At 39.1% G+C, this 16744-nt stretch overlaps 1 protein-coding gene across 10 annotated transcripts in view; it reads right to left on the bottom strand.

Moving 5' to 3' along the window:
- Positions 1 to 16744, bottom strand: part of NCOA1 (nuclear receptor coactivator 1) — a 239683-nt gene that overhangs the window by 8766 nt on the left and 214173 nt on the right. For 9 of the 10 annotated variants that reach the window (XM_078056046.1, XM_078056041.1, XM_078056044.1 and 6 more), the window contains 3 exons: positions 14782 to 15184; positions 7513 to 7687; positions 1666 to 1849 (listed from right to left, as the gene is read on the bottom strand). In XM_078056046.1, coding sequence (XP_077912172.1) covers positions 1666 to 1849; positions 7513 to 7687; positions 14782 to 15184 — 762 coding nt within the window. Of the gene's footprint in view, positions 1 to 1665; positions 1850 to 7029; positions 7310 to 7512; positions 7688 to 14781; positions 15185 to 16744 lie in introns of those variants that run through there. The other variant, XM_078056051.1, reaches the window with a different exon arrangement.

Raw genomic sequence — 16744 nt, 5'->3', positions numbered from 1 at the left:
AAAGATGTATGCTATAAACTCTGAAGCAACCTCTAAAATAACAAAATGGAGTTATATATAGTTATTAAGCCATCAAAGGAGATAAAATGAATTAAAATGTTCAATTAAACAAAGAAAGGCAAGAGATGGAACAAAAAAAACCCAAAAAAGATGAGATATTTCAAGTCAACCATATCAAGAATCACATTAAATGTCAGTGAGCTAACCACTCCAAATAAAAGGTACAGATTGTCGAACTGAATAAGAAAGCAAGACCCAACTAAATAAGAACTACGCTTTGAGTGTAATATTCTTTTACCTAACTCATTATATTTTTTGTTATTTTAATCTGCTGGAGGTAGTGAAAAATTCTAATAAATGAATAATAAGAACAAGGACAACAGACAATACTATTTAGGTCTTCTATTTTGCTATAAGAAATGAATCACTAAGTTGTTGATTTTTTTCCCTGCTAAACTCCTTAGCGACTTATTATATAATATCTGGGGAACAGAAAGTTTTCTAAAAAAATTCACATCAAAAAGGCATCCTACAGAAAAGGTAATCAGGGTTTACATGTTTTTAAGACTTGTTATAAACTGTGGCTACACGAGCACAGTCTACTTTGTCGTTGCTCAAAATGAGAACAGTAACTACAGGGAGATACTCCAATGATCTTCTTAAATATCATTTTGAATTTAGTCATTCTATCCTTAAAAATCTTCAGGAGGCTCCAGGATAAACTCTAAAACATTTAGATGGCTTGCAACGTCCCCAAAAAGCTTACCACATAAATTCTGCTTTAAATATAATATCAAGGTCCCCTTAACATTCTTGAGACTTTTCAACCTCTATCCCTTGCCTAGGTTATGCTGTGGGAACCAGTCTTGAATGTTTTTTTCTATTCTCTTTCTTCAGGCAAACCTTCCAAGAAGCCTTTCCTAATCACGCGGCTTTTCCTTGAAACCCTCAGTAGTGAATTGCACATACCCCTAATCTGATATAAAATGTACGGTCCCATAGAGGTCTGTCTCTTACGCAGCGGTTTTGTCCTATTATTCAACTGATCCTTTGTTTATGTTGTGTCTCCCCAACTTGTTACTATTATCTCCCACAGAGCTATCTTTGTATATAGTAAGTACTGAATAAATGTTTGCTGAAATGAAAGGGAAAAGTGAAGAAAATGTGTTCAGAATATAAAGGGGTAAGTTACAAGCCAATGTATTATATGTATCATTTTATTTTGTTTTATTTATTTATTTTTAAGTAGGCTCCATGCCCAGCGTGGAGCCCAACTCAGGGCCTGAATTCAGGGCCTGGATTCATGACCCTGAGATCCAGACCCGAGCCGAGATCAAGAGTCGGACGCTTAACTGACTGAGACCCCCAGGTGCCCCTGTATCATTTTATAATAAATCTAAAACAATAAAATCTCTTGAGATTAAAATCTTACAAGGTCTGTCAAAATTTCCATCGTATATCTAAGAGGTAGTAATTATCAAAAGATGGTGGGAAATCATAAAGAAGTGCGTCTTTTCCCCCTAGTTTATTGAGAAATAATGGACACGCATCACTGGACGGTGTGGTTATTTTTGACGAGTAACTGAACATACCTGGTCTTCCCCGGAGGAGTGACCTGTGGTGTGGTCTGGGGGGTGGGCAGCACGTGCCAGCTGTGTCACTTACCTGCTCGGGGCACACAGTGTTCATTCCTGGCATCTGCAAAGAGCTCATCTGCATCTGGCCCATCATTGGGTTTATGTTCTGAACATTTGTGTTTCCACCTGCCATGGACACGGTGATGCTCATGTTGTTGTACACGCCCGGCTGCGCAGGCGTGGGCGGGTTCTGGACAGCTTGACTGAACACACTGTTAACTCAAAAACAATCCCAGTTACATCCACAGATCGTGAACACGGGGGCAACATGACTGAACTCTGTTTCTTGAGTATTAGATACAATTCCAAAGAAAAGATTTTACATTCTTAAACTACGTGTTAAGACTTTATCTTATTACAATACATAGAAATTGAGTGTAATTCAGATGAATTTTGAACTCTGCCCAAAGGATTTAATACTACAAAGAGCTCGTTTTAAGTTACAATTATCTGGCCTGGTATCAGAGTTGTTAAGTTCCAATTAGCTGAATAATTAAGAAACTTTCCCACATAACTACATCTTCCAGATAACTGTAATATACTCATTTAACAATCAAAATCATTCTAAAATTTATTATACTATTTTATCTTCATAACCCAAGAATGTTCTATTTAAGCAAAATGCCTGGGCTATATATCAATGCTCAATAAATGTTCACTGAATGAATTAACAAAGGAATCAATGATTCAAAGATGGCATTCTTATACTGTGATTGCTTATACATCTTCTTAGACTTAACACTTAAGGTGAACAGTACTATCTTGTTCCACTCATTCCTTGTCTCTAGTAATAAGTGACACATGGCAAGCACTCAGTAAACATCTGGTGAATGAGTGAATTATGGACATGGGTTAGTATTACTCAGTGCTGTCAACTGATGAGGTTTGGACTGCTTCTTATTTATAGATTTTCTGGTATCTACACCAATGTTTTTCTAAGGGAAGTCCAGAGACCATATGAAGAGAATTCCCTGGGACTCGTTGAGAACTGGGACTCCCAGGCCTTACTCCAGCCCTAGTGAATCAATTTCTGAGGGTGGGCACAGAAAGTCGCATTTCTAACTATTTATGCACATTAAGACTCAAGGGCCTTTATTCAATGTTCTAGAGCTTGCTGTCGCTTCTCAAGGATTCAGCTTCTGATTGCTTTCACTATGCTGTAAACTAAGAGGAATATAACCAGATATTTTTATTTGGCAAATGTAATGTTTTTAAAGACTCCAAAGGTCTTCTCAGGCCAGAAGGTGGCTTTATGTCTTTTCCAGAAGCAAAATGCAAGGGCAATTATGTTTTTCAGAGGGCTTGTTTTACGGACTTCCTTCTTTATGGCCTCATTCTGGACCGTTGTTATAGTTTGGACTGTTTCTCTTAGTAGGTAGAACAGTATGGAATAATCTCCAAGTAAATACAACTTGAAACTTTATATTTGAACTCCCAAATTCTAAATGATACAGATATACACATCTAAAGGAAAATGATATGAATTGTGTCTTTTATAAGTTCTACAAAACACCAAATGTTTTAAGATTAGCAGTTGTTAAACAATAAACTACTGATAGAATTCTACCTATTTTAATGTTAATTCTGGAGAATTTGATTTCTAAAAACTATTTACCCCATCAGTGACTTATCTATTCCTTATCTATTCCTTGCTAGCTCCTGGGAGGTAAACAGGATGTACTGACATTTATAGTTTCTGGTAGATTAAGGCAATCATGCTAAAATTAACAGACTGAGAAACAGCCTATTCATCATGTCTGAAGAAAAGCAGCAAATTTTCCCCAAGTAATTATAAAACACAAATGCTCAAAGAAAATTATATGCCTAGGAAATGGTCAATAATACATCTTTGAACCATTAATGTCTGTACAGTGTGTATGCTCGTGAGGCAGCGTCCCCACAACTAAAGGTGAGGAAAAACCTGTTAGTTTGCTGCCCATTTTCTAATGAGAACATTTCTGCCCCAGACAATGCTCATTTGTCAACTGACCCATAAATCCCCACTGTGGAGGCTCAACTCAGGGCTACATTAAGTTAATGCATGCAGAAGCTTCAAGGACTGCAGTGATGTCATACTTAGTGAAAAAAGTTTAGGATTTAATTTCTTTTCACATTTATTCTTGGGACTTATATTATCTTAAGTTCATTCAAACTGCTCTTGCCAATAGTTCCATTTTAGTTTCTTCCATTATGGGAAGAAGACCAAGCCCTCTGCAGCATCAATCACTGTTCTAGGTCTCAGAAGGGACCATGGGGTTCACCGGCACCTTAGGCCCAATGTGCAAAGAAATTCTCCCTCCCTCTGTTTTCTTGGTTAGCCCCATGGCAGTTACTACAGTTTCTTACACTAGCACCAGGTATTTGGAAGCCCCTAAATCATGGTGGGGAGGGGGAAGGTAAGGATGAAGACTTCTGCCTGAAGTGGCTTCCATAGGTATTAGAGGTATTATTAACAAGCAGGGAGGTGCTCCAGGTCATGTAAGTCTAAAAACAAAGGGTTAAACAACAGGCTTTCCTAGCCTTTAAAATGCTAATAAGCGCTCAGACTCCCTAGCAACTAGTATTACAAATCTGTACTGTTCCAGGACAAAGAGGTTTGGTTTAACCCTTTATTTTTCTTGCCACCGGAGAGATCATGAAAAAGAATTACATTACACAGTCTCTGAACTCTATTCCATCATTCTACTAAATGATTCTTTGTTTCATGTGTTACTTCTCTCCGTTTACTGCTGTCACCAACTGGACTCTTGGTAACTTGACAGCAAGGGCAGTTGGCCCCAGTTCCCTATGGTAGCTTGCCACAAAATGCATGCTGCCTGTGTTGACTAATGAAGCAAGTAAGCAAGTGTGAATGCTTGGAGACTTGGTGACAACTATTTTCTTTTTCAAATGATTTGGCTAAGTCAAAGTTCACAAAAACAAAGTACAACCAAAATTGAAGCCCACATTTGAATCTGAACCCAAGAAGCGACTGAGGTAGGACAGGGAATTTTTGTACTCATTCACTCAGCAGATGTACATTAAGTGCTCACCTGTTCTAAAGGATGGACATACCCAAGTAAACAAAAACAAAGTCTTGCTCTTAGGATGATTATATTCTAGTTGGAGACAGACCACAAACAAACGGACTAACACACAGTATGTCAGGTGGTAAGGACTATGAAGAGAAATACAGAAGGGAAAAAAGGGATGAGGGGGTGGAAACTGCTGTTGTTTTAGAAATGATGGTCAGGGAAGTTTAATATGGTGACATTTAATATCTATGTCTAATAAGGTGACATTTAAGGAGAGACTTGAAGTGTGAGAGCAAACCATGTGGCTACAGTGAGGAGAACATTCCGACAGAGGGATTTAAAAACGCAAAGGCCCTGAGTTTGCAATGTACTTGGCACATGTGAGGAACAGAAGAATAAACAGACACCAGTGTGCAGACTGAGTGATGGGAATAGCAGCTGAGGTCAGAAAGGGACCCAGGAACAAGATTATGTGGGCTTCACAGGCCCTATACTCCATTCTGAGTCAGTTGGTGAGTTGTGAGTGAAGGACTGCCATACTGCTCACGTTTGAAAAGCATCACTCTGGCTTCCACGTGGAGATTACACTGCAGAGGAGCAAGGGTGGAAGCAAGGAGACGGGAGGCTCCTTCAACAGACCAGGAAAAAGATGATGGTGGCTGGCACTAAAATGTCCAAATGGGGCAGGGAAGAAGTGAGAGCTGCTAAGAAGCTGACAGGATTTGCTGATGGGCTGTCTGATGTGGGATATGAGAGGAGACAGAGGTTTTCTTCTGAATAACTGGAAGAATGAAGTTGTTGTTCACTGTTGTTCAAAAGTAGGAGAGGAGCAGGTTTTGGGGGAGAATACCCCTTCAGATTTTATCAGGTTAAGCTTGAAATGCCTATTAGACTTCTGAGTGGGACGTCGATTAGGCAGTTGTACGTACAGTATGGTGTTCAGGGGAGAAGTCTGGGCTGGAGATTTATAGACTTTATTTTCTTTTATTTTTTTAAAGATTTTATTTGTCCGAGAGAGAGAGAGAGAGAGAGAGTGCACACAAGCAGGGAGAGCGGCAGGCAGAGGGAGAAGCAGGCTCCCCGCTGAACAAGGAGCCCAATGAGGGACTTGATCCCAAGACCCTGGGATCATGACCTGAGCCGAAGGCAGACGCTTAACTGACTAAGCCACCCAGGCGTCCCTGGGCTGGAGATTTAAATTGGGGAGTCATACACATTGGGATAGGCATTTATAGCTGTAAAGTAGACAGCATAACCAAGGGAGCAAGTAGATAGAATGAGCTCTGAGGCCCTCAAATGGAGCTCAGGGAGATGAGGAAGATCCAGCAGAGGACACTAAGAGACAGGATGAGAGTTACCTTTCTCAAGAGAGAAAGTTGTTCCAGAAACTAAATGAAGAAGAAGCTTCAAGAAAGAATAAATGCTCAAATATGTCAAATGCTACCAACAATCACCGCATTTGGCATTGTAGAGGACACTGATGACCTTGACAAGACTACTTCTGGTAAAGTGGTAGGGATGAAAGCCTGACTGGTCAACAAGAGAAAGAGAATAATCGTTAGAGTCTTTTAGAGAATTTAACTGTAAAGGGGAGCAGACCTGTCAGGAGGACTGTATTTTTTCCAAGACACATTTAAATGCTTAGATGTAGGTATGGAGCTAGAGTTTAGCTGGATTTCATTAGGAAGCGTTTTGCTACCAGGGCCAAGTGCAACAGAGGGAGAGCTGGGCAAGGGAGTGGAGCGTGTCTCTAAGGCAATAACGATAATCATGGACCGTGGAATCTAAAGTGAATTTAGGAAGCTGGGATTAGAACATATTAGGAGACTAAATTCTTCTTGCATGTTATATAGATAGTTTCATTTCTACCTAATTTACACACGGTCCTCACTGAGAGCTACACAGTTCTCTAACAGGAAGATTTCCTCTCACCTTTCAGTGAACTTTAGGAGAATATGGTCTTAAGTTTTCAACTTTAACTGCCTTACTTATTATGTTGTCAGATCAAACGGCTTCCCTGTCATTAGAACCAAGACACAACCTAATTAAAAGCCTTATAAAACTCAAGTGAAGTGTGAAAAGTTCAGCAGCCAGGATTTGGGGGGAAAATGACATTAGTGAGATAATTCTAAGCAGAATGGGCAAGATGAGGCCACTGAAAATCTAGAGATTCAAAAAGCTGGCTGAGGCAGAACAGCCTGAGAAGTCTCGAAACCTTTGCTGTTGCTTTCAAACATGCTGTTCAGGCTCTAGTGAATTCTGATATTTAGCCATTCTTGCTTTAAATTTTTAGGATTTTTAAGTGTGTTTATAAAGAACACTTTTTTTTTTTTTAAAGATTTTATTTATTTATTTGAGAGAGAGAGAGAGAGAGAGCACATGAGAGGAGGAGGGCCAGAGGGAGAAGCAGACTCCCCGCTGAGCAGGGAGCCCGATGCAGGACTCGATCCTGGGACTCCAGGATCATGACCTGAGCTGAAGGCAGTCGCTTAACCAACTGAGCCACCCAGGCGCCCAACACTTTTTTTTTTTTTTTTTAAATACTCATTTCTGTATCTGTCCCAGGGAAGCTCTGCTACACACAGGAGTTGATCAAGTTCTTCAGACAGGCTGGCGGTGGGATGGGAAGGTTGGGGGCCACTAGATCACTTTCCTGCACTGTAAACATACAAATATACCTTAAAAATAACTTGAAACTTAAAGGATTTAGAAGTCATTATTTCTTTTTGCTATCACATAAAATTCAGTTCCATCAACTTGCAAATGCCAGTAGCCAATACTCTTCTATTTTGATTGTGAAGGCATGACTGTTCTTATGTGCTGCAGGGATCGGGGATGCTCATATATAAAAACTTACTTACTTGTTGTTTCCCATTGCACCTTGCTGCCAGGCCTTCATGTCTGGTGACTGGTACCCAGAAGAGGGTGGAGTTGGCTGGAGCAGAGAGCTCTGAGGAGGAGGAATTGGCATCGGCACCATGGAGCTCCCCGGGCTCAGAGATGGAGCAAAGTTGGCCTCACCTTGGGGAACCATTCCTGCAAATTGACACAAATTAATTTATGTGAATACACTATAAATTTATTATTCCCATAAAAGAGAACCGCCCCACCCCCACAAGGATCTGTCATAATATAGTTAGAAATAGCCTATTCAATAGAGTAGGGAAAACATTTCAGTCTCTTCAAAATAAGGCAGGAAATTTTAGTATAAACAGACAGAAAAGTAAACATAATATAAGTTTGGAAGAATGCCTTCTATTCATTAACATATTGATTTGGGTACCAGGATTATGTATAATTTTTTTCTATTCTTTTTGCTTACATGGATTTTTAAGTGTAAAAAACATACATGAACATATACGACAGATTACTTGCATAATAAAATAAGTTAGAAAAAGGCAAGACAAACACCTGTGTGAAATGAAAAATGAGAAGAGTTTTGTTGTCCATGCCTCAGTCATCTCTGTGGGTTCTTCTTTCTTTCCCTGTCCTTTTTCTTTAAGCTTTACTGAGATATCATCTACACAGCCTCAAATTCACCCACCGAACTGCACAACTCAATGATTTTTTAGTCCATTTATAGAGCTGTGCTCTAAATTAGCACAGTGCAGTTTGGGCATTTCCATCCCCCGCATGTCTCCCTGTGCTTGTCTGCAGTCAATCCTCTCTCCTACCCCTAGCCTCAGGCAACCACGGATCTGCTTTCTGTCTCCTTAAGTGTGCCTTTTGGGGGCAATTTCATATAAATGTAATCATATGAGATCTTTTGGGTCTGGCTTCTTTCACTTAGATAATGTTTCTGAGGTTCGACCATTCTGTAGAATTTATTGGTAGTTTGTTCCTTTCTATGCAGAATGATGTTTATTAGCAGCTACTGATATAATTGTGTTAAAAATCAAATGGCCATAATATTAACAATTTACTTCTGGATTTTTAGGTTGTTGCAGTGGTCCGTATGTCCACACCTGTACTAATACTATATTGTCTTGATTGACGTGACTTTATGGTAATTTTTGAAACGATAGTCATCCAACTTGGCTTTTCTTTTTCAAAACTGTCTTGGCTACAGTTTTTTTTTTTTTTTTTGCATTTCCATATAAATTTCCATATAAATTTTTGCATTTCCATATAAGTTTTAGGAGAAGCTTGTCAATTTCTCCAAAAAGCACACTGACATTTTGATTGCTTTGAATTATAAGATTAATTTGGAGTAAATTTGCCATCTTTTCAGTCTTTTTCTGATTTCGTTTTGTACAGTGTCCACTGTTGTATCTTCAAGTTCACTAATTTTTTCTTTTGTAATGTCTAATCTCCTTATCCCATCTAGTATATTTTTCATCTCAGACATTATAGTTTTTGTCTCCAGAAGTTTGATTTTGGTTTTATTTATGTTGTCCTTGACTTAATATGTTCAAGCTTTCCTCTAGCTTTTTGAACATACGGAATAAATGTATAATTTTTAATTGTCTCAATGTCCCGTCTACTCGTTTTATCATTTGTGTGATTTCTGGGTTGGTTTTGATGACAGAGTTTTCTCCTCATTATTGGTTTTATTATCCTGCATCTCTGCATGCCTGGTAATTAAAAAGACCAGATCCCAGACCTTGTGAATTCTACCTTGTTAGGTGCTGGGTTTTTAAAAGTCCTTAAAAAAAAAAAAATTATATATATATATATATATATATATATATATGTAAAAATATATATATTTATAAATATAAATTAAATATATATATATATTTTTTTTTTGAGAGGGAGAGAGAGCGAGTATATGTGAAAGGGGGTGGCAGGGGAGAGGAAAATGGAGAGAGTCTTAAGCGGGCCCCATGTCCAGAGTGGAGCCTGACACGGGGCTCGACGCAGGGCTCAATCTCACAATCCTGAGATCATGACCTGAGCTGGAATCAAGAGTTGGATGCTTAACTGACTGAGCCACCCAGACACCCCTAAAAGGTCTTTAAATATTTTCAACCTTTGTCTGGGTTGGTTACATGGAGACAATTTAATTCTTTTGGGTCTTGTACCTTAAGAGACAAGAGCAAAGTTTAGGGCTGATTTTGGCTGCTACTGAGACAAAACTCTTCTGAGTATTTTACTTGACACCCCATGAATCATGAGGTTTTCCTTTCTGGCTGGTGGGAAGAGAAATTGGTCCCGTGCGAACTTTGCAGATTGTTCCCCATTATCTTTCCAGGTGGTTTTCCCTGGCCTTGGTTTGTGCGCGTGTGCGCGCGCGCACACACATACACCCTGAGTGGGACCCTGTGCACATTCCTGCAGTTCCTTGTGGCTCTCTCTCTTCTCTGGTCCTGTGCCCTGAGACCTCGAGTTGCCCTGGCTTTCCTGGGCTCCCAGCTCCATGGGCTCAACTGAGGGAAACCACTGGTTCCTTTTGGACTCCCTCTCCACGCAGCATGGTCTGGATAATTTTGAAAACTATAGTTCAATGTACTTTGATTTTTTTTGTTTGTTTCAGATGGGAGAATAAATCTGGTTCCTGTTACTCCAACTTAGCCAAAAGTGGAAGTCCTAACAGTTTAGAAGAGTACAAATGGATTTCCTTTTTATGACTTCTGTTATGCTAGCACTTGGTATTTTTTTTTTTCCTGACAAAATACATTTCATAGTTAAATACTTTTGAGGTACAGAAAGCTATAAAGGTGCAGAAAAGAAGAATGCCATAATTTGATTACCCATAATTTAGTATAATTCCTTTAAATCTTTCTTTATAAAATCTTACACAATTTTGTGACCTGCTTCTTTCTCTTATGATTATATCATAAGCATGTCTCTATGTCCTTAATGTCTTTCTGTAAATATAATTGCATATTCTATGTTTTGCCATTGTTATTACGACTTTTCTCTTTTTGTTTGGTTAATATGGCTGGAGAGGTAGTTAATTTATTCACTTTTGTTTTCCTTGTAGGCTACAATTTTAAAAATATTTTAAATTTTCTGTGAAAGTTGAGCCAACTGTAAACTTCAGAGTTTTTTCTTTCATTAAATGTTTAACTACTTTTTTTTTCTTGGTAAAGAGTATATAAATAAAGCTACATATTTTCTCTCTGCTGCTTCCTCCATCTGTAATTTAATCCCTAATAATTTTGATGTAGAATATGTAGAGAAGTTATTTTTTTCATTTATGACTCTAGAAGGTGGGTTCTTTTCCCCCATCTTCTTCATTTATACATTGACTATTTTTGCATACACTCTAAATTTTAACTATTTTGGTTGTGATCTTTGAAAAAATACTTGTCTGTTCCTAATGCATTTTTAACCTTGTTAATGATGAAATAATTTCTTTCAGAAAAATATGTATGTGAGGGCAGAAAAGATACTTACATATTCTGGACATTTTTCTGTGGAATCAAAGTTAACAATAAATAAAAGATTGCAAGTATATCAGCATAGTTTTTGACATTTCTTTCTGGACTCATCTCACATTCTGTTTTCCTTATCGGATGACCTAGTTTTAGTAGAAAGAACCAGCTTGTGAATAATGAATTGGAGGGGTAGTCGGAGTTCTGGTTCGGGTTCTGCCACCACATTGGACCTTGGATTCCTTGGACCAGACAATCTAGTTTCTTTCAGTTTAAAATTTCTACAATTCTATCTTTGCCTAGACTATGCTAAGCCTCCCTGCTGGACCATAAATAGCATCACAGCCATTTGGCAGCAGCAACCAGAACCGGGATTCATCCTTCCATTCATTTACTTCTCCAAAGATTCATTGAGCATCTACTCTCCCTGCCAGACCACTGTGCTGAGCAATTTAGAAACTAAAAAGGTCACACTTTGCTCAGTCAAGAAACTTGCTATTTAAAAAGTAAGGCATATAGGTGAACAAGTGTCTGTAAGACAGGGTGGTGAGTGCTTATGATTGGGAGTGGTCAGGGAAGGCTTCCCTGAGGAGACACTTCTGAGAGGAGTGAGGAACAGGAAGGAGGCAGGTGAATGAAGGATACTGGTTTGAGACAGCGGATACAGGATTACAAGACCTAGTAAGAAAAAAGAGCAAGGAATATATTCTTTCTTAGATCTTGAGAAGTTCATTAGACAGCTGGAACATTGAGATATGGAAAGAAGGGGAGTGGAACTGATGAGTCTAACTTTGGACAAGTGGAGTTTGGGGTGCTAGTGGAGAGAAAATTCAAGTATGTCTGTCATCAGGCAGCTGTACACAAGAGCTGAGAGATCTGGTTAGAGATAGAGAAGAGAGTCATTAGCATGAAGAGGTCCCTGAAGCCACAGGAGTAGATGAGATCACTTAGGAGGAATGGGTAGAGTAGCATGTTTACTGTAGTTCACAGAAGAGGGAACTATGGATTGGCTTCAAGAAATTCATGAAGTGGGCACAAAATTTTGTAAAAATTTCCATCATATTTCCTTTAAATACCGCCTTAGTATGAAATAAATTTTATTTATTTTTTAAAAAAATAGTTTTTGTTTTAAGATTTTACCTATTTATTTGAGAGAGAGCATGAGCAGGGGCGGTGGGGGGGGGGGCAGTGGGGAGAGGCAGGGAGCCCAATGTGGGGCCTGATCCCAGGACCCTGAGATCATGACTAGAGCCAAAGGTAGATGCTTAACCGACTGAGCCACCCAGGCGCCCCTAAAATAAATTTTAAATGCCTAATTCTGTTCTTGTGCACTTATCATTATGGCCTGATAGTCTAGAAAAATTTTTGGTTTTCAGAAATAAAAGAAAGCATACTCTGCCATTACTATTACCTACATGTTCCTTCATTTACTTTGGGCCTCTACTAAGCTAAAGGATACCAAAGCAAAGGACTAAAGCTAAGTTAATGAATTCAACCTTCGGTTTTCCTAACATCAATTAACACAACACACTTTTTCTGCAAAGGATCAGAAAGGAAATATTTTTGGTTTTGCAGGCCATAAGGTTTCTGGTACAATTCAACTCTGTGTATGAAGCCAACCACAGATGACAATATGTAAACTAATGAGGATGACTGTGGTACAATAAAACTTTATTTACAAAATCATGTGGTGGCTTTTTTTTCCCCCCGAAAGAAGTCCTCATTTGCAAAGACTGAAACTTTTCCAGAACTTGAATTTGTACTCACACAAAACCTGGCCTTGAAGCTTTCTACCAGGTTGTTGATAATGTTGGAATGAGTTTATAACTTAGAGCAATGGAAGAAATTTAAAAACATTGACTCTTTAAATGTTCTTTTGCTCTCCAGAAAACCTGACAACCTCCCCCCTATTATTTTGAAGTAGTTCATGGAAGAACTGCAAGCTCTGTCATTTCATTCCAATTTGCAACTGGATGAAACAACTATTCTATTACACCCGGCTTCTGGGTTTTGTTTGTAGTAGGAATGCTGACTTCATCGATGATGAATTCTTATTTGGTGAAAAGCATTTTCTGTCGATCTAAATTTGGACTAGAAGAAAAATCCAGGTACCAGATAGAGAGAGCACTTACGACGGGTAGCAACACATCCAGTTATGTCGCCTAGAGAAGTAAGCTCCACCCACTCCTGATCTCAATCACTGTGTGTACACTGACATGGCAATAGATCAAAGCCTAGACCCACAACTCTGAAAGAAATCTTGTCAACTTCATTGGAAATGGGGTTCTGAAGCACTGCCTTCCTAAGTGGCTTTGTCAAGAAACGGGAGCAGGATAGGAAATTCTTTCTTGGCTTTCCAGAGAAGAGGTGTTGAAGAGCATGACTGAAAATGGGCAGAAGTACTGTTTTTATTTATCTATTTCTTAAGAGAAAAGAATCCTTGGGGAACTTACTAATGTTTGGCTTACTCATAGCTATTTCTTTTTTGCCAATGAATGAGACAAATCTTTTGATTTAAGGCTCTGTAATCAATATTCTGAATACTACTACTAAGATTCTATTTGCTGTCTGGGCTAAGTTGCTATTTTGGAAGAGAAATGGAGAACCAGGTAACTAAACAGGTCTTCTAATGTTGGAGGAAGTACTTCTGCAGGTTAGAATAAAGTGAAAAAGCCTTGTCAAGTTCTCTGCATACAGAAGTCGTAAGACACATGAAAGTGGCCTTCAAAAGGTTCAGACAATATTGTAATTAAACTATGGATTTATAATCCTTTTCTTGCCCATACAGATAGTGTCAGCGATATAAACCAGCCAAAGATGACTTCATTGTCTTGAGGACAAAGGAAGTGATGTGACATAATTTTGAGTAAAAGATCTTAGAGAATTCTGGTGCTGTCTGACACAAGTCTCCCTGGATAACTTAATTTAATAGTCAAAGGATTTTAGCACTTGTTGCCACCAGAATGAAAGTCTAAATTGATTTGGCTGTCAAAGTTGATAAGCATATTGCTATGTAAAAAAAATCTCTATGTAACCTCAGCATTTTATTCAAGTCAAATAGCAGTCTTCTCATGAAAATTCATTTTTAGGCAGACTTATAATTTACTTTTTCTTTCATTTAGAAAATGAAGGGATTTATTTCAATTTTTTCCCCAGGAATCTGCCATTAATTTTGCATCAAAGTTTGATTAAACATCGTGGATTAATCAAATATGTTTTATTGCCACTACCCATTAGAATCTGAAAGTGATAGAAGTAAAATTTAAAAGGACATCATCACCTAGGACAAAGAGAATGGAAGAGAGACAATGCAAACAAAAGATTAAAAAAGGAAAAACCTTCTGGAAACCAGGAAGTTCCTGACACTGCAGAGGACGAGCTTTCAACTTAAGCAGCTAAGAGTGCTGACACCATTGAGAAGCCGAGACGCTTTGTAAAGATGGGTCATCCCCCTATAAACTATCAAAAACCAAGTCTCCAAAATAATGAAAAAACTGTATGCACATTTTGAGTTAATGTACTTCAACCCATCGTCTGAAGTGGATTTTCATAAGATTCTTACAGGGATCCATGACAGAAAGTAAGAAAGTAAGAGAATGTACCCTGCAGACAAAATGCAAAAAATTTTAGAATCAGACAGGTCCTTCTGGATCCTCTGATTAATCATCTTAGCTATCAGTGAGTGATAAGCCTCCAACCATTTAACCACTAGTGGCAAGAGAGGGGTCCGGAGCCCCGATCTCCTGACTCCCATCAGCGCACTGGAACACCGGGGCCGTTATGTATGCTTATGAGGTGCAATCCCCGTACCTGATCCTGGATACTGGAAGACATTCTGCTGCATCTGAGGATTGATTCCAGTGCCAAACTGTCCTCCCATGTTTCCTGCCATGCCTCTGTTCACCATGCTGTTGCGGTTGGCCAAGGTTGACTCAGGATTTGCTGCCAGTTGTGAAAACGGGCTGGTTGAAGCAGGTGGGGTTCCTGGATTTGTACCATAGTTTGGGGGGTAGGGAAATTGCTGCGGAGCACCCTGAGGAAGACGGGGGTTCCCCATTTGAACTGGCAGTCCAGATGAGGGAGGGAGGTTGTTCCCAAAGCTTTGTTGCCTCATGAGCATGGCTCTCTGCTGCTGTATTAGCTGCCTCTGTCGGTGCTGTTGGCTGTACAACTCCCGCTGGCGCTGTGCCAACATCTGGGCGTTCAGGGGTGGCTGGAGAGGAGAAAACAAATCCTCACTTATTAATATTGTTATCATCACCACCTACTTTGGAAAGCTTACAGGATAAAGCCTCGTAGCTTGGGGCAACAAAATATGTAGCAATTATCACTATGACTTCGAACTTATCTGACGTTAGGTTGTTAGGAGACTTTTTTTCTTTTTCATTTCCCCAAAATTGACTGTGTTTCTTAGTTCCCTTCTTTTCTTACTGAGATCATTTATTCCACTTTACTTAAATGAACAAATTGTGATTATAGTTGATTTTCATTTTCTTCATCATACTTTTCTGTATTTTCCAAATTATTTATAATGAACATGCATTATCTTTACAATTGGAAAAACCTACAAATACCATTTGAAAAAGGAAGAATCAGAAATCCAGGATCCAAAGGCAAACAAATTGTTATTTAAAAAGAAAATAGTTAGGGGCGCCTGGGTGGCTCAGTCGTTAAGCGTCTGCCTTCGGCTCAGGTCATGATCCCGGGGTCCTGGGATCGAGCCCCACGTCGGGCTCCCTGCTTAGCGGGAAGCCTGCTTCTCCCTCTCCCACTCCCCCTGCTTGTGTTCCCTCTCTCGCTGTGTCTCTCTCTGTCAAATAAATAAATAAAATCTAAAAAAATAAAAAAGAAAAAGAAAATAGTTAGAAATAAAATAATAAACAGAAATAAATGGAACCAGCTCTTAAAAAAAAAAGATTTATTTATTTTAGAGAGAAAGCATGAGCAGGGGGAGGGGCAGAGGGAGAGGGAAAGAGAGGGAGAGAAGCAGACTCCCCACTAAGCATGGGGCCAGACATGGGGCTCGATCCCACAACCCTGAGATCATGACCTGAGTCAGATGCTTAACCAACTGAGCTACCTGAGGGGCCCCACCAACTATTTTATAACATTGTTGCAGTAAAGACTACTCCAGGTGTTAGAGTATGTGTTTTAATAGCTATAATACTAGGAATGACAAAAGCAGCAGTAAAATTAGGTTAAAATCACTTTTTGATCTAACTTGTAAAGCAACATGGCATGTCAATAAAGCCTTCCTCAGAAAATTTCAATTCAGATTAAGGATCTGATCAAAGCATATAGTTCCTTCAAAATTAAACTTGCCAACTAGATATAGTCCAATCTAGAAGAAACTGTGACATATGACTTTCTAATAGAAATCATCTTTACATGAATTCCAAAAGTGGGGTCTTATTTCCTTATAACATAATTACCCTTGCATGAGCTAATCACTGAGATTTTTAAGACATGGAAACCCAAGTATGAATCCATGAAGATGCCAGTATCTGCTGCTTAACAGCAGTTTCTTTTCTTTTTTTATTTTCTTTTCTTTTTAGAGAGAGCAAGAGGGGGAGGAGCAAAGGGAGAGGGAGAGAAAACCAAGCAGACTCCATGCTGATCGTGGAGCCAACAGGGGGCTTGATCCCAAGAGCCTGAGATCATGACCTGAGCTGAAACCAAGAGCTGGATGCTTAACTGACTGAGCCACCCAGGTGCCCCCATTAACAGTAGTTTCTGTCAATATTTATCCTTTTGGTTACGGTTGGCTTCCTGT

Source organism: Halichoerus grypus, chromosome 10, assembly GCF_964656455.1.
Source record: "Halichoerus grypus chromosome 10, mHalGry1.hap1.1, whole genome shotgun sequence".
Classification (NCBI taxonomy): domain Eukaryota; kingdom Metazoa; phylum Chordata; class Mammalia; order Carnivora; family Phocidae; genus Halichoerus; species Halichoerus grypus.
Note: the sequence above shows the minus strand (reverse complement) of the source record. Positions and strands in the feature narration are given on the sequence as shown.